Consider the following 20925-nt stretch of genomic DNA (forward strand, 5'->3'; position numbering starts at 1 on the left):
ACATTAAAAAAACATCAGGCCTCTGCCTGCTCCATGCTTGATCGTGGGCTCCAACAACGCCAGTTGGTGTTCAGAAGTGCCGTCTTCACAGAGAAAAACACTAGCTCCTGTGTTAGTGGGGTTCAGTAACGTCAGCTGTTCCCCTGCTGTGTGGACGACAAAGTCTCCTGCTGCCTCCAAAATCACACTACATCAGGCCTCAGCCTGCTCCATGCTTGATCCTGGTCTCCAACAACGCCAGTTGGTGTTCAGAAGTGCCGTCTTCACAGAGAAAAACACTAGCTCCTGTGTTAGTGGGGTTCAGTAACATCAGCTGTTCCCCTGCTGTGTGGACGACCAAGTCTCCTGCTGCCTCCACATTCAAAAACCATCAGGCATCTGCCTGCTCCATGCTTGATCCTGGGCTCCAACAACGCCAGTTGGTGTTCAGAAGTGCCGTCTTCACAGAGAAAAACACTAGCTCCTGTGTTAGTGGGGTTCAGTAACGTCAGCTGTTCCCCTGCTGTGTGGACGACAAAGTCTCCTGCTGCCTCCACATTCAAAAACCATCAGGCCTCTGCCTGCTCCATGCTTGATCCTGGGCTCCAACAACGCCAGTTGGTGTTCTGAAGTGCCGTCTTCACAGAGAAAAACACTAGCTCCTGTGTTAGAGGGGTTCAGTAACGTCAGCTGTTCCCCTGCTGTGTGGACGACAAAATCTCCTGCTGCCTCCAAAATCACACTACATCTTATTTTCTACTCGCTCCAAGTAGGCCTCAGCCTGCTCCATGATTGATCCTGGGCTTCAACACAGCCAGTTGTTGCTTGGAAGTGCCGTCCGCACAGAGAGAAACACTAGCTCCTGTGTCAGTGGGGTTCAGTAATGCCAGCTGCTTCCCTGCTGTGTGGATGGCAAAGTCTCCTGCTGCCTACACAGTCACACTACTACTGATTTTTAACCGTGCTCCACTTAGGCCTCTGGCTCCACTGTCTCTAGTATTTCCCCTGGCCTCCAACCCCGTCAGTTGCTGCTCTGATGTGGCGTCTTCAAAATCCACACTTGTTCCTGTGTTACTGGGGCTCAGTCACATCAGTTGATCCCCTGATGTGTGTCCAGCAATGTCTCCTGCTCTGTCTACATTCCCATTACTAGTAGTGGGAATGTGGACAGAGCAGGAGACCTTGCCAGACACACATCAGGGGATCAACTGACGTGACTGAGCCCCAGTAACCCAGGAACAAGTGTGGATTGTGCAGACACTACTTCAGAGCAGCAACTGGTGGGGTTGGAGGCCAGGGGAAATACTAGAGACAGTAGAGCCAGAGGCCTAAGTGGAGCATGGTTACAATCAGTAGTAGTGTACAACCGATATAAAACTTGCTTCAAGTAGGCCTCAGCCTGCTGCATGATTGACCCTGGGCTCCAACATCGCCAGTTGCTGCTCAGAAGTGTCTTTGGCATGGGCACTCCCTCCTGCCCAGCCTGGTTCCAGCACGCCTGCTGTTTCCGGGTAGTGTCAACGTCACTTTGCCACCAATACGTTGTCCTGTCGTGTTGCGGTTGGGTTAGCCGAGTCTATGGTGCCTGCAGTTTAGGTGTTTCCTATGTGGGCTGTGGGTTCTGGTAATAAAGGCTGGTTCCGTAGTGCCAATAGGACAAGCACCCCCTGTAGGATTGTGGGTTTCGGTAACTGCGGCTGGCTCGCGGCCTTGCAACTTTGTTTTTCATGCGTAGCTTCTGCTACCCATCCGGGTTCCAGCACCATCAGCTGGTCCACGGTTGTGCCATTGGCTCTTGTTCCTTCTGCTGCCACTCTGGGTACCAGCACCGTCAGCTGGTTCTAGGTAGTTCCATTGACTCTTGTAGCTTCTGCTACCCATCCGGGTTCCAGCACCGTCAGCTGGTTCTCGGCATTGCCTTTGGCCTAGGTGCCTCCTTCTCGGTATCCGAGTTTCAGCAACGTCTGCTGGTCCTTGGTAGTGCTTTGTAGCACAGGTACCTCCTGCTTACTAACCGTGTTCCAGCACCGTCAGCTGGTCCACGGTTGTGCCATTGGCTCTTGTTCCTTCTGCTGCCACTCTGGGTACCAGCACCGTCATCTGGTTCTCGGTAGTTCCATTGACTCTTGTAGCTTCTGCTACCCATCCGGGTTCCAGCACCGACAGCTGGTCCTCGGCAGTGTCTTTGGCATGGGTTCTCCCTCCTGCCCGACCTGATTCCAGCACGCCTGCTGTTTCCGGGTAGTTTCAACGTCACTTTGCCACCAAAACGTTGTCCAGTCGTGTTGCGGTCGGGTTAGCCGAGTCTATGGTGCCTGCAGTTTAGGTGCTTCCTATGTGGGCTGCGGGTTCTGGTAATAAAGGCTGGTTCCGTAGTGCCAATAGGACAAGCACCCTGTAGGGCTGTGGGTTTCGGTAACTGCGGCTGGCTCGCGGCCTTGCAACGTTGTTTTTCAGGGGTAGCTTCTGCTACCCATCCGGGTTCCAGCACCGTCAGCTGGTCCTCGGCAGTGCCTTTGGCCTAGGTGCCTCCTTCTCGGTATCCGAGTTCCAACAACGTCTGCTGGTCCTTGGTAGTGCTTTGTAGCACAGGTACCTCCTGCTTAGTAACCGCGTTCCAGCACCGTCAGCTGGTCCACGGTTGTGCCATTGGCTCTTGTTCCTTCTGCTGCCCCTCCGGATTCCAGCACCATCAGCTGGTCCTCGCTAGTTCCATTTGCTCTTGTTCCTTCTGCTACCCATCTGGGTTCCAGTACCGTCAGCTTGTTCTCGGCAGTGCATTTGGCCTAGGTGCCTCCTTCTCGGTATCCGAGTTCCATCAACGTCTGCTGGTCCTTGGTAGTGCTTTATAGCACAGATACCTCCTGCTTAGTAACCGTGTTCCCGCACCGTCAGCTGGCCCACGGTTGTGCCATTGGCTCTTGTTCATTCTGCTGCCCATCCGGGTTCCAGTACCATCAGCTGGTTCTCGGCAGTTCCTCAGCCTTCTTGTACCTTATGCTACTTTTCAAAGTTTACGCTTGTGGAAATGGTTTTTGGTTCTCACTCTGGATCTCCCTGACGACGACCCTGAAAACGACGACCCTGAAGACCACACCGAAGAAGACCAAAAAGATGACCCTGAAGAAGATGACCAAGAGGACAAAGAACATGAAGACAACCACCAAGATGCAGAACAACAAGAGACAGAAGACCAAGAAGCAGAAGAACAAAAAGCAGAAGGACCAAAAGCAGAAGAACATTAAGCATAAGACTAAAAATCAGAGCAAAATATATTATCTAAATTATAAGCAGAAGAAGACTAAGCAGTGTATGGGGGTGAGTCCGTTCCTCCTCGTGGTGCCCCTGGAAAATGCCTGCTGCTGCAGGCCAAACTGAACGCGGACAAATCCTGTTGTAAATCTTTTGTGACAGGCAGAACGGAAGGTGTAATCTTCAAACTTTTATAGATAACAACTACAGGAATGCCTGTCACAAATAAGAATATGAGGAAGAAGAATAGGAAGAAGATGAATAAGAAGAATATGAAGAATGTACAAAAAAGAATAATAGGAAGAAGATGAAGAATGTAAAAAAAAAAGAATAATAGGAAGAAGGTGAAGAAGAAGATGAATAAGGTGAAGAAGTTGATGAAAAAGATGCTGCTGCTGAGGATGATGAAGGAGAAAGTGTTGGAGAAGTAAAAAAAGAAGGTGAAGAGCATGGAAGTAGTGAAACATACATATCTAACAAAATATACAAAAGGATAGCATAGTCAATATCTTTGTAACTCCGAACATCTTTAAAAAAAAATGTATTCCTGCTATTCCATTTGATTGGGCTAACCCTCTATGCCTTTAATGTCTCCTCCACCTCCCCCAATACATTCTACATTATTCTTAGTTGTTTTTCTTCGTGTAGAATTAACCTACAAGGAAAGAAAGGTTTTTTTTTAATTCCGATATTCCTGTTCCATTGACTTGAATGGGACTTCCGGGATCGGAATCGGCGATACCCGATACTTTTTTGATATCGGCCGATCCAATCCGATCCGATATTTTTCAATATCGGGTGGTATCGTTCAACACTAGTAATGAGTGGAGGACAGAGGAGCCTCTTAAAGAACAAAGTTACAGGTCTGTGAGAGCCAGAAATCTTGCATGTTTTTAGGTGACCAAATACTTATTTTCCACCATAATTTGCAAAATAAATCTTGCCAAATCAGACAAGGTAATTTTTTTTTTTTTATTTTGACTCTCATAGTTGTTGTCTACCTATGATATCTATTACAGACCTCTCATCTTTTTAAGTGGGAAAACTTGCACAATTGGTGGCTGACTAAATACTTTTTTCCCCACTGATTAAGCACATGTGTGCGGCGCCTGTGTTGGAAGACCGTGAGTTCAGAAGTTCTGGGCGCCGTGTCCAGTAACACGAGAACATGCCCCCCAGAGAAGCGTGATAGGGAGACATGTTATTGCGTCACCATAGGGATACGTTGCCCTTGAAAGATTGTATTTAACATACCGTTCTGTATCATTCAATAAAGGTATTAATTTTGTATTCAAGTCATTTGAGGGTTTTTTCTCTTGTTTTGGATTGCTGTTTTTTTGACCTGCCTTATTTTCGTGGCTAGTTAGACTCCCACAAGGATTTAATTTAGGGGTGTACTGAACACTTTTAACCTACAAGTGATTCACAAAATTTTATAATATTTAGATGTTAGAACAACAAATTATTTTGTTTCCACTAAAATACTGTTTTAGTACCAAATTTATAATTTACACTTGGGAATGGGAGAAATTGTACCCCACATTTGTTATGCAATTTCTCCCAAATGTGGCAGTACCCCATATGTGGTTGTACACTACTGTTTGAGCACACGGCATGGAACTAATGGGAGGGGGTGCTACTTGGCTTTTAGAAAGCAGATTTTGTTAGAATAGTTTGTGGGCTCCATTAGCTGAGCCCCTGAGGTACCAGAACAGGAGAGCTCTCCTTCTTGCGAATGCTGTGCTGGCCCATATGTTGTCAGAAATTACTGTTTGGCCACGTCACTGCTGAGAATGAAGGAACAATATTTGGCTTTTGGAGCACGATTCTGCAAGAATAGTTTGTGAGCAACATTTGCAGAGTCCCGAAGGTGCCAGAACAGCAGAAAACCCCCAAAAGTGAACCCATTGTAGAAACTGCACCTCTCAAATTAATCTAAGGCTGCAGTGACTGTTTTTCAACATCCACACCAGGCTTTTTTTCTTGAGAATTGCAAATATGCCAGTTTAGTACCCATACATTGTGCCCCCATAGAGTGTAGTGCCGCTATACACTGTATTGCATCCATACATTGTGTCCAGCTTGTGCTTCTGGCGATACGCACCCCGTAAATTGTTAAGTTCGCTCTCCCTGCTACAATAATACCAATTATCAGGCCGCTTACTGTAGTTTAGGCACAGTGGGGCTCGGGGGACATTTGGAAGCACAGAATTCACTGGATTTTATTTTAGGGGGTGCGAGCAATGTCACTTTCCAGAGGCGGTTCTACCAGTAACGTGGGAACCCTAATATTTCCAGTGACAGATGGCGCAACTGAGTGGGTGCTGGTTTTGTGCAGGATGAGTTAGGGTTTTTATTGGTAATAGTTTTGACTATATAATATTTTTGATCGCTTCCAGAATAAGGTTGGGATTACATTCTTGTGTTCTACGTTGAGCACTTACGGTATATCAGGGTTTCCAAGTAAATGCAAAAATGCAACTCAAACAAAATCCCCAATGGAATGGAACCACCCACCATAATGAGGCACATGTAGACACTTTAGAGTCCATTTGGTATCTACTTCGGTTATATACATTTTTTTAGACGTGCACAGATTTGTGGTCGCTAACAATTGAACGCTAAAAAGATGCCTAAAATGATGGGACACCACTTGAACACAGACCGGTCCAAAATGACTCCATCTACGTCATAAGTGAGTGTTTCCGTCTGGGGTTTTGTCTGAATCATGGTTTTGAGAAATTTACACGGGAACCAAGACGTAAGCGCTCAGCGGAGAGTGAAGGATATTTTTTTTTTTTTTTAGGTAGAATGAACAAACAGACATAAGTATTAGTTCTCATTTTTATTTTTGTGTGGTCCACCGTGCGATATAAGTTATAAGGCAGATTTACTCTTCGGGTCGGTGCGACTACAGCAATACTAGATTTATTTTTTTTTTAGGTTTTGCTGCTATCACACAGTAAAATTGCTTTTTTATAAAAAGCTGTTTTGTTTTGTTTTTTTGTCGCCATATTCTGAGAGCTGTAACTTTTTTATTTTTTGGTGAACAGAGCTGTATGACAGCTTATGGTTTGTGGGATGAATTGCAGATTTTTTGGTACCATTTTGGGGCAGCTAATTTTTTTTTTTGCTTTTTATTCATATTTTTCAAACACAGAACAAAAATCAGCAATTCAGCTATTGTTTTTTTATTTTTTGCAACATTCACCATACAGTTAGGGTATGTGCACACGTTGCGGATTGCTGTGCGGATTTTTCTATGCAGAATTGGCAGAATCCGCAGGTAAAATGACCTGAGTTTTACCTGTGGATTTAGTGCAGATTTCCTGCGGATTTTCTGCAGATTTTGTGCGGATTTCGCCTACGTTTTTACACCTGCCTACTCCTATAATGGAAGAGGTGTAAAAATGCTGCAAATTCCGCACAAAGAATTGACATGCTGCGGAAAATAAACCACAGCAAATCTGCACGGAATTTTCTGCAGCATGTGCACAGCGGATTTGGTTTTCCATAGATTTACATGGTACTGTACACCGCATGGAAAACTGCTGCGGATCCACAGGGCCAAATCCGCAACATGTGCACATACTCTAAAAGTGATAAGATCAATTTGTTTGTCGGGTCGGTACGATTACAGTGATACCAGATTTAGATTATTTTTTAATTTTTTTAATGCTTTTGCTATTTTTACACGCTAAAAACAATATTTTACAAAAGTGAATTTGTTTTTACACTGCCATACATTCTGAGAGCTGTAACTTTTTTATTTTTTGCCAAATGAGCCATATTAGGGCTTGTTTTGCGGGTGGTTTGGCATTTTCATTTCTACATTTTTTTTTTTTTTTTTTTTTACACAAGACTTTTTGATCTTTTTATGCTCACTTTTTTGTGAGTCAGTATGATGAAAAAGCAATATTTTTGGCATGTTTTTTATTTTATTTTTTATGGCGTTCACCCTATGGAATAATACCAATTATGCGTACTGCTTTAATGATCACAATACAGATAAAAAATATGTATGTTTATTTTAGGATGAAAATCAGATTTTTTTCATACTTTCATGTGAATTTAGCCTCAAGCTGTGTTTTATATAGATGGGTATGATGCAAACTCGTATTAATTTTAAACATGTTTTGTCTCTTACTTGTATAAGCCCGGGCATATAACACATTGTCAAGCATTGCATCATGATCCACACCAAATCGATCAGCTATATCTCGAAGACGATCTGGGCGGCTACAAACAATATTAAGGAATAATTGTTTCTAAAAAACAATACATTTTGTGACACCAAATTAAATAGTATGATAACAATATAACCTATTGTCATGACTTGGTTCTCGGTTGACCCAGGACCAGGGGATCCTTCCCTGTCCCTAACGCTAGGGACCGCCCTAGCTCGCCCTGTTCCCTGGGTTACTTCTGAAGGTAAAGATGCCGGGGCCACGTACCTTGCATTATCTCCTGAATCCGCCTGATGAGCAGCCGTGCACTGCAATACACCAACCAGACGAACAAGGCAACACAAACAGGGGCAACCTAAAACCAGGCATACAAATATTCACTCACATATAGCAGAGGAAAGCACCGGGGAGTGGAGGAAGGGGGAAAAACAAAGTAGGAAAAGGAAAGGGAATTATCACACTTACTAAACCAAGCAACAGTCACTGATAAACCCACCAAATGCCTTTGCATACAGTGGAGGAAATAAGTATTTGATCCCTTACTGATTTTGTAAGTTTGCTCACTGACTAAGACGTGAACAGTCTATAATTTTAAGGGTAGGATAATTTTAACATTGAGAGACAGAATATCTAATATATAAAGGTCAAGTGTGTGTATGTATGTATGTGTATGTCCGGGATTGGCATCCGCACCGTCGCAGCTACAGGCACAAAATTTGGCACAGTCACACGTCTGGACCCCGAGAGTGTCCTAGGCTATGTTGTGAGGTGAAATTTTAACCCCGCGCGTTCCAATTCACCAAACAATTTTGCCCCTTTCTACAAAATGGGGAAAAAGTGTGTGCATCAAGCCCCGCCCCTCATTATGATGTCATAATGGTTGCCATGGTGATGCTGATGTCATCATAGATTGCAAGCCCCGCCGCTCATTATGATGTCATAATGGCTGACTATGGGATGGAGGATATGTATGATGGGTATATGGGCAGGGGACTATGGGATGGAGGAGGTGTGATGGGTATATGGGCACTGGACTATGGGATGGAGGATATGTATGACGGGTATATGGGCACGGGACTATGGGATGGCGGATATGTATGATGGGTATATGGGCACGGGACTATGCGATGGAGGATATGTATGATGGGTATATGGGCATGGGACTATGGGATGGAGGATATGTGATGAGTATATGGGCATGGGACTATGGGATGGAGGATGTGTGATGGGTATATGGGCACTTGACTATGGGATGGAGGATGTGTGAGGGGTATATGGGCACTTGACTATGGGATGGAGGATATGTATCATGGGTATATGGACACGGGCCTATGGGATCATGGATATGTATGATGGGTATATGGGCACGGGACTATGGGATGGAGGATAATTATAATTTGCTATAACTAACCACAGTTAGTTACTATGCCCGGGCAGCGCCGGGCTCTTCAGCTAGTCAAAAATAAAATCCAGAAAATTGAGAAATAAGTATTTGATCCCCTACCACCCATTAAGAGTTCTGACTCCTACAGATCAGTTAGACACTAGTAATCAACTCGTTACCTGCATTAAAGACAGCGGTTTTACATAGTCACCTTTATAAAAGACTCCTGTCCACAGACTCAATTAATCTGTCAGACTCTAACATCTACAACATGGGCAAGACCAAAGAGCTTTCTAAGGATGTCAGGGACAAGATCATAAACCTGCACAAAGCTGGAATGGGCTACAAAGGCATAAGTAAGACACTGGGTGAGAAGGAGACAACTGTTGGTGCAAAGTAAGAAAACAAAAGAAATACAAAATGACTGTCAATCGTAGGGCACAATGCAAAATCTCACCGCGTGGAGTATCCTTGATCATGAGGAAGGTGAGAGACCAGTTTAAAACTACACGGGGGGAGCTTAATAATGATCTCAAGGCAGCTGGGACCACAGTCACCACGAAAACCATTTGTAATACATTACGCAGTAATGTTTTAAAATCCTCCAGTGCTTGCAACATCCCCCTGCTCAAGAAGGCACATGTGCAGGCCCATTTGAAGTTTGCCAATGAATACCTGGATGATTCTGTAAGTGACTGGGAGAAGATGCTGTGGTCAGATGAGACAAAAATTTAGGTCTTTGGCATGAACTCAACTCGCCATGTTTGACGGAAGAGAAATGCTGCCGATGACCCAAAGAACACTATCCCCACTGTCAAGCATGGAGACAGAAACATTATGTTTTGGGGGTCATGGAGTGGCACATTACGGTCATGGAGTGACCTAGTCAGTCTCCAGACATTAATTCCATAGACAACTTATAAAGAGAGTTGAAGCTCCGAGTTGCCAATCGAGAGCCTCAAAATCCTAATGATTTGGAGATGATCTGCAAAGAGGAGTGGACCAAAATTCCTCCTGACATGTACCTCATCATCAACTACAAAAAACGTCTGACAGCTGTGCTTGCCAACAAGGGTTTTGCCACCAATTATTAAGTCTTGTTTGCCAGAGGGATCAAACACTTATTTCTCACTGTAAAATGAAAATAAATTTATATAATTTATGCAATGTGATTTTCTGGATTTTATTTTTGATATTCTACCTCTCGATGTTAAAATTAAGCTACCCTTAAAATTATAGACTGTTCATGTCTTTGTTAGTGGGCAAACTTACAAAATCAGCAAGGGATCAAATACTCGTTTCCCCCACTGTATAACCACCAAACAACCATCCTCTTAGACATGCAGCATAAGCTATCTCTGAGGATGTTTATTACTCAGGACCCAGATTATACAGAGAAGAGGAGTGGGTAACTGTGCTCAGCTGAGAGCCCTAACTCTCAGAGCTCCCAACATGGCCGATTAAACCCTGTAGGTGAAGTGTTTCTTTTCAGAGCAGGAGTAGGAGCCATCAGACGCTGCGGTCTTCTGGCTCCTCTGTCGCTGTAAACCTGTGACAAATATGTTATTGACAACTGTTGAAATACTGTAATGTCTACACAGTCTATAACATGCAACGAATCATACTAATGCTAAAATTAACTTAGAACTGGGAATTTGCAGAAGACTCAAACAATATGTTGTTGTTTTTCCTTAAACCAGTATGGGGATTTCCCTATCTATACTCCTACAAATCAAAACATCTGTAATGCTTTTTCAAAGTAGTGTCCTGATCCACTTACAGGATAAATTCTATGTAAAACTGATATTGTGCAATGTCTAGTGTAGGATGTGAGAAATTTCAGTGTGTGAAACAGGGATTATGTGAGGTGTAGCAATATCTTACATGATGATGTGGCCTCTAGGGGCCTCACTACGTTTATGTATGTACTATAGTCATTTTTTGGAACTTGTTGGCTAGTTGTTGTTATGAAATATCTTGTAACTAGATTATGGCCGGATGCTATCGCATCGGGAGGATGTGATAGCATCACAACTCTTGCCATGTTAACCCTCAACACACACACTCCTCAACACGCACTCCTCTCACCTTTCACCATCTCCACTCACGTCCACTCACTCCTTCACTCCACATATGACCCCTTCTCTCACTCCGTCTCTCATACTCACGCCGTCATCGCCGCTTGAGGGTTAACATGGAAAGAGGTGTGCGGTGACGTCACCGGTTACAACTGGACGGAAGTTGTTACAACCGGAAGCTGCTTAAGGCATTTATTATTATAGATGGAGGATTGTACATCATGTAATAAAAATGTAGAGCCAGGAGAAACAAAAGAGCATGCAATATTTTAGATATAAAAATATCAAAATTCTTTATTAAATCACAATATTACAACATGGATAATAATGAGGTGCTCATAAGAAGTGTGGGCAATAAATCCCAGGAATCTAACAAACATCCCCAGCTGAGATGGAAAACCCAGCAAGTAGAAAAATGGGAGTATAACACATGTCTTGTCACATACAGAAATACCATTACAACATCCAGGAACTAAATCACTAAAGCTCAGTGGCTAAGTACAATTCCAGTGCTGCCTGCTAAAGGGGTATGGTGAAGTACAGCCATAAAAAGTGCCCACAGAAGTTTGCAGGAAACCCATGTGACGACTTACCAGGGAGGAGAGGAAGGGGAGCGCCCAGCTGTGGAACCCCCGACACGCGTTTCGCGACATCCCCCGCCGCTTTGTCAAGGAGGAGATAGCTCAGGATGTCCCGATAGGGCCTTAAAATAGCCCTTGACCCCAGTCATGTGACCGATATCCACCAATGGCATCGGCACTTGTGGCGCATGCGCCATGGCATCTGCAGGTCCTTCGCCACGGAAAGGCGTCTAACACAGTGCGCACACGCCGGGAAACCCGGGGCAGAGCGCACCGTGCATACAGACGCCGACCGCAATTAAATGATGTGTTTCAGAATGGTGTGGACGGGGAATGCGGTACTCCTAATAAGGATTTACAGGAGGTTAGCCTTCGTTTTAAGGAATTGTTGCGTAAACGCACCAGGATATGGTGGAATCATCAGTTTCTTGACCAGTATATCCAGAAAGAGTTAATACCTAGAGGCCTTAGGATCCAAGTATTTCCCTCATTTCCGGTCTCGGATGAGACCTTTAAGAATAAATGGGAGGAATTAATCAATAACTGTTCAAAAGGTTTTATGGTCCTCTTGAAACAAATGGACCAGGAATCTCTTACTACTATTGAAACAGAAATTGATGGACTCCAGTCCATTTTGCATAAGGAGATGCCCAGTGATGATCTGAAAAAACTGAATGATCAGATTGATTCTGATTTACAAAAATGGGCACAAGACATCCAAGCAAATAAAGCAAAAAAATGTAAAAGGGATGTCCAGGATAAACAACTTTCCAGAGTGTATAAATGGCGGGATACAGCAGGTCGTTCATGCCCAAGGTATAGGAATACGTCTTACTCACGGTCAAGATCCGCCTCCCTACGATCTAATATCTCCACTCAGGAGGATGATCTGGGGCAGAGGGGCATTGGGTCAGACACTGGCTCTAAAGTAGCTTCGTCCTAGAGGATTGAGACTCACCAATCTTCAAAAAATAAAGCGTCTGGATCGGGGGTTTCCCAGGGCAGCTCTCGGGGTGACTTACAGGTATTGAATCTGTCTAATCATGTATTTACTGAGATACAGTTAGAGGTTTTGGGTAAGGGATTAACATTTTCACCCACTAACTCATTTAACTATTTCACAGCCCTGAAAGATCTCCATTTATTCTCAAGAAAATTGATTTTGAAAAAACTTCATACTGCAAGCCATGTTCCCGGGTCCCTGAGTGATACTGAGAGGGAGGCAATCCGTGACTTGGAGGATTTGCTTGCCGAACAGAATGGCCAGTCTGTAAGTAAGGTTCCATCTTCAATTTGGCCCAAATCCACTAGATTCCCCCCCTTTGCTATCAGTCCCTCTGTAGACATTTTCACTTAGTTAGTAAGTGAGGACATTAAGAAATTGTCCCCCCCGATGGAGATCGGATAACCTAACTCATAAACAACGTCTGGTGATCTCCCAATTACAGTCTATGGAGGATGTGGTGTTCAAGCCAGCTGACAAGGGGGGAATATAGTGGTGTGGCCCAATTGTAAATATGAGAGGGAAGCGTTTCGCCAACTGAGGGACCCGGCAACATATCAAAAATTATCCTCAGACCCTAGGGTCAGCTTTGCACATGAACTTCGAGTTATTTTGGAGAGGGCTTTTGAAAATGGTACCATCACCAAAAAGGTCTTGGATGGGCTGGTGGTTAAGTCCCCCAGAACCCCCACATTCTATCTCCTACCCAAGGTCCACAAAGATGCCCTCGACCCCCCAGGGCGTCCTATTGTGTTGGGGATTGGAGGTATATGTGAGCCTGCATGTCGATTTATCGACTTTTACTTAAACCATTGGTGGAGACACTCCCATCCTATATCCGTGACACAACGGACGTCCTGGCGCGGGTCGATGGCATCTTTGTGGAACCCTCCATCCTTCTCGTTACTGCCGACGTAGAAAGTCTCTACACCTGCATCGACCATCGGTTGGGAGCAGATGCTGTTCGCTTGTTTTTGGGGACCTCCAACTTGGATGGCCCTCTGTGTGGACTGATCCTAGAGCTGGTCGACTTTATCTTAACCCACAACTTTTTTGCATTTAAAGACCATTTTTATCTACAGAAGCGGGGCACAGCCATGGGGGCGGCCTGTGCGCCTTCGAACACCAACCTCTTCCTGGGCGCGTGGGAGAGGAGGTTGTTTGGCGACGAGGGCCCGCGGGACGCTTCCCATGTGCTGTGCTGGTACCGCTTCATAGATGATATTTTGTTTTTGTGGGATGGTACTGTCAACCAGATCAGGGATTTCATGAGGTCTCTGAATGATAATAGCCATAACATTCGCCTGACATATAAGTATGATGACAGGAGTGTGGATTTCCTGGACGTTCGTCTGGAGGTCGATTCTTGTCGGCACATCCAGACGGACGTTTTCAGGAAACCCACCTCCGTAAACTCTTTATTACATGCATCATCGGCCCATGATACGGCCACGGTGAGGGCCATCCCTGTCGGACAATTCCTCCGCATGCGACGCATCTGCTCCACTGATGACCGATTTGAGAGACAAGCCCACGATCTAAGTGACCGTTTTCTGAAGAGAGGTTATAGTCGCAGGTGTGTTAAGATGGGCTATAATAGGGCAAGACACACCCCGCGTAGTGGTCTTTTACAATCTACCAAGAAGAGTGTTATGCCGAATGGAGATGGACCTATACGATTCAGCTCTACATTCAATCACGAATGGCGCAATATGCGCGCCATCTTACAAAAACATTGGCCCATTTTGGAGACGGATTCATCCCTGAGGTCTGTCCTGGGGCATTTCCCATCCATGACGCCACGTCGCTCTAAGAATTTGGGCGACTTTTTGGTACAAAGCCATTATGTACCTACCCCTAAAAACTTCTTTGGATCCAGTGGTCCGTTATGTGGATCCTTCTCTTGTGGACATTGCCTGACTTGCGCCAATGTCCTGCGCTGCTCCACCTTCAGCTCCTCGGATGGTGGGAGGGAATTTAAGATCAAAAAACGGATATCGTGTGGCACGACAAATGTTATATATTATGCCACATGTCCGTGTCCTACAATTTATATTGGACTTACAACCAGAGAGCTGAGGGTGCGAGTACGGGAACATGTGCGGGACATTGGCGCAGCCAGTACTGTAGCTGATCCCTCAGAGCTTAAAACTATCCCGCGACATTTTCGGGCACATCACAACTGTGATGCGGGATTGTTGAAGGTTAGGGGGATTGATGTCCTACACATGGGAATAAGGGGAGGTGATTATAAAAAGGTCCTCGGGCAAATGGAGGTCAAGTGGATTGTCCAGCTTGACACCATGAGCCCGAAAGGCCTTAACGAGTTTCTAAGCTTTACTCCACACTTCTTATGAGCACCTCATTATTATCCATGTTGTAGTATTGTGATTTAATAAAGAATTTTGATATTTTTTATATCTAAAATATTGCATGCTCTTTTGTTTCTCCTGGCTCTACATTAGTTTTTTGAGCTTTTGCATTTGGTGTTGGAGCAGGGTTCTTCCTTGTCTCCATTTCACCTTTAATTTATGGGACCTTTGCTGTCATCATGTAATAAAAAGCCTGGAGATATCCATAGAGTATGATCCATGACAGGAAACAACTAATGCCTCTTTCATGCATCAGTTTTTTGCCATCAGTCACAATCCGTCAAAGTGTGAAAAAATCGGATCCAGTGAAGATTGCAAAAAACTGATGCACTGGATCCTTTTTTTGATGGATCCTTCGAAGCTGGAGGAGTAGGAATTTAAAGGAACAGGAGAGAGAAAGAGAGAGAGAATAATTTTTTGGTGCCAGAATGGAAAAAGCAGACGTGGGGGTTAAAATAAAGAAAGAGGAAATCATGCTCGGTTTTAAAAGATGGAATCTGTCACTGAATTCCGTTTTCCGTTTTTTGATGGATAGCGTCAGATCCCGCGCCCATAGGCTTCCATTATAGTTAACGACGGATGGCGCTGGATCCGTCGCTGTCCGACTTTTCGACATACACAAAAAACGTTACTTCGTCCATTGTCTCCAGCCGACAGACAAAAATTTTCCAACGGATCCGCCGGACGACGGATGAAACATGTGGCCATTCCTCACAATCCGTCGCTAATACAAGTCTTAGAGAAAAATACAGATCCAGCACAATCATTTGCTGAATCCGATTTTTTGACAAAACGACGGATTGTGACTGATGGCAAAAAACTGATGTGTGAAAGAGGTCTAAGAGAACATGGTGGCAGTTGGGCACAGAACCTGCAAATCCTCTAAGCTTGTGTGAGGCTGGAACTGTACAGAGGATCACAGAGGATCAGAGCACCTGTAAGTACAGATTCCCTGACATTACTGCAAAATGGAGACTAGTCTGAAGACCCCTCAGGGACTGGATGTCACTTCATGTAAACTGTCCCTGACTTGGAGACATTGGAAGGAAGAGTTTACACTGTATGTGGATCTCACAGTGGCCCCCAGTGATGACAAACTTTCGAAAAGTAAAGCTGCTCTATTACCATATTGGGGAAAATGGCAGAGAATTAGCCCACACCTTACTCCCAGACACAGACAACCTCCTCCTAGTAGATATTGTGCAGGCATTTGATAAACACTTTGACCCAAAGAAAAATGAGACAGTGAAAATATATAATTTTTTCACAAGACATCAGGAGGATGGTGAAAATGTGGACAGATATCTGACAGAGCTGAGGAGACTGGCAGCAACATGTGGCTTTGGAGTTTAATCAAAGACAGAATAGTGTGTGGCATAAAATACAGTCATCTCAAAGAAAGATTACTGAGAAAGGAAGACATGAGTTTAGAGAAATGCATGCAAATCTGCAAGGCTGCTGAGCTGACAAAACACAGCCTAAAGATGATGGCAGGCACCAATGATAATGATGATGTTAAGGTTCATGTAGTATCTATGAAAGGAAAGACCAGACCAAGCTCCCCTATAAGAACTGTCCACTGCAAGTATTGTGGGAAAAGACATGAGAGAGACAAAACCAAGTGTTCAGCATATGGGGATACCAGCAGGTCATGTGGCAAGAAGAATCATTTCTCAGCTGTCTGCAGGCTGGGAACAGGCAAACAGTACAGACAGCTCCACACTGTGACACCAGACACTGACAGTGCAGAGGACATTACATGGCTACAACTGCATCAGAGAAAGTCAATGTAGTCAGGCAGTCAGTAGGCAAGGATGCCAAGCAGCTTTATGCAACATTCTTGTTGGATGAGAAGCCCATTAGATTTCAGCTGGATTGTGGAGCAAGCTGCAATGTAATTCCATCTGCTCTGCTGAACAAGCAGGTTTCTATTGAGCCAACTGATAAGGTACTGGTGATGTACAACAAAAGTGTTCTGAAACCGAAGGGGACATGTAAGCTCAAAATACAGAACCCATGTAACAAGAAAGAGTTATAGAGTTGAATTTACCGTGTTGCGTAGTGGTAACCATGTGCCATTATTGGGAGTAAAAGCTGTTCAGGCAATGGACTTAATAAAAGTACAGTTTCAGAACATTATGTCTGTTGACATTTCCCAGGATATACCAAATCCCAAACTAAAAGTAGAGCACAATTTGGATATTCAGAAAATAAAAACAAAGTATGCTGATTTATTTGAAGGTGATGGGTGCTTTGAAGATAAATATAGGCTAGAAATTAACAACACCATGCAGCCTACCAGATTACCTACAAGAAGAGTGCCTGTAGCTTTAATGCAACCACTAAAAGTAGAACTGCAAGATTTACAGAGAAGAGGCATGATAGCACCAGTCCATAAGAGCACAGATTGGATCAGCAGTTTGGTCATAGTGCAGAAACCATCTGGCAAGTTAAGAATATGCATTGATCCTAAGCCACTCAACAAGGCGCTGAAAAGAAATCACTACCCAATGTCAACATTAGATGATGTTCTACCAGATCTATCAAAAGCTAAAATATTTTCTGTATGTGATGTGAAAAATGGATTTTGGCATGTGGCACTGACTGAAGAATCAAGTTTATTGACAACATTTTCTTCACCATTTGGTCACTATAAATGGCTGAGAATGCCCATGTGACATTTATATTAACAATAATGTTATCAACTGTCTGATATATGTTTTTCACCTTATGTTTTGTATTTATCATGAGGACTTGTTATGACTTTATGCTTTTGTTTCATGTTTATTGTTGCAGACTGACGAAGGCCAAATGTAGGCCGAAAGGTCTTTTTGTAGGACTGCACATAAATAAAAACTTCACTTAAAAAGGACAATTCAGTTGAGTGCCAAGTTACTTTATTATTATGCCCATGGGACTAAAACCCGCTCCAGAGGTGTTCCAGCAGACATTAATGTAGGCTTTGGAAGGACTTCCTGGAGTGAAAACAATAGCAGATGATATACTAATAGTGGGAGAAGGTGAAGATATGGAATCTACAATCAAGGATCACGATCAGAAGATTATACAATTTTTGGACAGATGCAGAGAAAAACAAATAAAGCTGAACTTGGACAAAATCAAACTGAAAATGGCAAAAGTGGCCTATATTGGACATCGTCTGACTTCAAATGGTGTAAAAGTGGATCCTGAAAAGGTGAGAGCAATACAACAGTTGCCTACCCCTACTGATGTTTCTGGAGTCCAACGATTTTTGGGCATGGGCATGTGCTCTGAGAATGGACAGAAAGCCAGGAAACTGCTTTCGGATCAGTAAAGAAATCTATTGCTGATGTATCAACCCTAAAGTATTTCGATCCAGATCAAGAAGTAGTGGTACAATGTGATGCTTCAGAAAAAGGCTTTGGAGCCACATTAATGCAAAACAAACAGCCACTCACATTTGCAAGCAGAGCCCTTAAAACAACAGAGCAGGGATATGTTCAGGTTGAGAAGGAACTACTGGCTGTGGTATTTGGGATGGAGAAGTTTCACCAGTACACCTATGGTCGACGGGTAACAGTACAGTCGGATCACAAACCTTAGGAGAGCATTACAAAGAAACCATTACTAAATGCTCCAAAGAGACTACAGTGCATGCTTTTACGACTTCACAAATATGATTTTGACATTGGGTAATGTTGAGGAAGAGACTTATTGATTGCAGATATGCTAAGCAGAGCTTATCTTCCTATCACAAATGATGAGGAGAAAGACATTGAAACCATCAATATGTGTAACTATCTTGCAGTGTCAAAAGAAAAGTTGAAGCAAATCCAGTCTTTCACAGAGAAGGACAAAAGTCTCCAGAGTTTAAAGACTGTCATCTTGCAGGGCTTGCCAAAATACAAGCAACATGCTCCAAGGGAAGTTTCACCATTCTTCCAAACAAGAGATGAATTGTCAGTGCAGCAAGGAATCATCTTTAAAGGAGACAGGGCAGTTATACCAGAAGTTCTCAGAAGAGACATACTGAAAACATTGCACTCTTCCCACTTAGGCATGGAAGGATATCTACATCGAGCACAAGAATCGGTTTATTGGCCAGGAATGAATGACCACATAAAAAATTATATAGTACAATGTGAAATATGTGCATCCTGCTGTGATAAACAACCAAAGGAGACATTGCAACCGCATGAAATTCCACATAGGCCATGATCAAAAATAGGAACAGACTTGTTCACATGGAATGACAAACTACCTGATTACAGTGGACTATTTCTCTAACTTCCGGGAGCATGATTTGTTGCAGGACACAAGGGCGACAACAGTAATTAAAAAACTCAAGGCCCATTTTGCCAGGTATGGCATTCCAGATATCGTTTTCTCGGACAATGCGGCGCAGTTTACTTCGGAAGTGTCACGGTCCCTGGCCCTGTTGTCTCGGCCCCCCGGGTCCCCTGCCACGCTCCCCGCCAGGTGCACCAGCGCGCGCGGCCATACTTACCGCGTACGGCAGCCGCGCTCCTCCCAGCCCCGACGTCGGCATTCCTCTATGTGCGGCCCGTCACCAGCCGCGGGTCTCGCGCATGCACCGTAGGCCGCGGTCGGCTCTTCCCATCTGACCCGGCCTCCGGCGGAGCCCTGCCCCGATAGCGCCGCCGGGCCAATGGGGGCACAGCGGCAGCTATATCAGGCCGTCCTCCCTTAGTGGAGGCGCCTTACCGCTGTTGTTCCTACAGCACTTTAGGGTCCGTGCGCTCGCCTGTCATCAGGCTCCATGTGCTAATCTGTCTTGTTTCCTCCAACTCCTGTCCTGTGTCCGCACCTGCTCCAGCCCTGTGTCCGCACCTGCTCCAGTCCTGTGTCCGCACCTGCTCCAGCCCTGTGTCCGTACCTGCTCCAGTCCTGTGTCCGTACCTGCTCCAGCCCTGTGTCCGCACCTGCTCCAGTCCTGAGGTCGTACCTGTTCCAGTCCTGTATCCGCACCTGCTCCAGTCCCGTGTTCGCACCGGCTCCAGTCCTGGGTCCGTACCAGCTCCAGTCCTGCGTCCGGACCTGTTCCAGTCCAGTCTCCGTACCTGCTCCAGCACTGCCTACCCGAGTCCGTATCTCCTGCCCGTCACAAACCGTGCCAACCCGGGTTTCAGCTTGCTGTCCTGTTCCAGTCCAGTTTACCGGATGCATTCCGAGCCGCCCCTCTTGGTTCCGGCTACCGTGGCATTCGAACCCCCGGACCTGCGCCTAACGGTCCCTGTATAGGGGTCGGCCACACCTGGTTGCTCGTCCGGGGTCCCTCGGTGCCACGGTCCAGAGGGTCCACTCCAGAGAACTCCGTCCTGCCTGGTGCGGTGCCCATAGTAACAGGAAGACTTCAAAACCTTCAGCAAGAAATGAGAATTTGAACACCAGACGTCTTCTCCCAGATATCATCAGAGTAATGGGAAAGCAGAGTCAGCAGTAAAAACAGCCAAAAGACTCAAGCAGAAAGCAAAACAGGCGGATACTGATGTATATCTGTCTATAATGGATCATAGAAACACACCCACCCAAGGCCTAGACAGAAGTCTGGCACAGAGGCTTATGAGTAGGCGTACAAAGACACTCTTACCAACTGCTAGTCATCTGTTAAAGCCAAAGTTGCTGGGAAGCGTCAAAGCTAAATTACAGAAGAATCAAGATAGGCAAGCTTTCTATTACAATAAATCTGCAAAGGATCTGCCTGAGCTCCAGAGAAATGACAACATTCGTCTGCAGCCAAGCAGCACATTTGACAAACACTGGCAAAAGGCAAAAGTTGTCCAGAAACTAGGACCTCGGTCCTACGAAATTCTAACAGAGGAAGGAAGAAGACTAAGGAGAAATCGGAGATATCTGAGAAAAACGCAAGAAAGAGATGATTCATGGCCTTTTGAACAGTATCCTGACATCCAAAAAAATGAGGGAACAAGTACAAGTCAAGTACCAACAGTGACAGCTGACCATCAGGGTGAGGATTCTGGCCAGAGACAGGCAATATCAGAAGGCATATTACCAGAATCAAAAGAACTACCAGATGTAGACAGCGACACATCTTATGTTACTAAAGCTGGCAGAATTATCAGAAA

The 20925-nt window shown here is 44.7% G+C and overlaps 1 protein-coding gene across 1 annotated transcript in view; it reads right to left on the reverse strand.

Moving 5' to 3' along the window:
• Nucleotides 1-20925, reverse strand: part of DMC1 (DNA meiotic recombinase 1) — a 534325-nt gene that overhangs the window by 264606 nt on the left and 248794 nt on the right. Inside the window, exon 7 of the mRNA XM_073549424.1 lies at nucleotides 7379-7470. Coding sequence (XP_073405525.1) covers nucleotides 7379-7470 — 92 coding nt within the window. The remainder of the gene's footprint in view (nucleotides 1-7378; nucleotides 7471-20925) is intronic.

The sequence above is a fragment of the Dendrobates tinctorius genome, unplaced genomic scaffold (assembly GCF_039654945.1).
Source record: "Dendrobates tinctorius isolate UK_male_01 unplaced genomic scaffold, ASM3965494v1 ptg000159l, whole genome shotgun sequence".
Taxonomy (NCBI): Eukaryota; Metazoa; Chordata; class Amphibia; order Anura; family Dendrobatidae; genus Dendrobates; species Dendrobates tinctorius.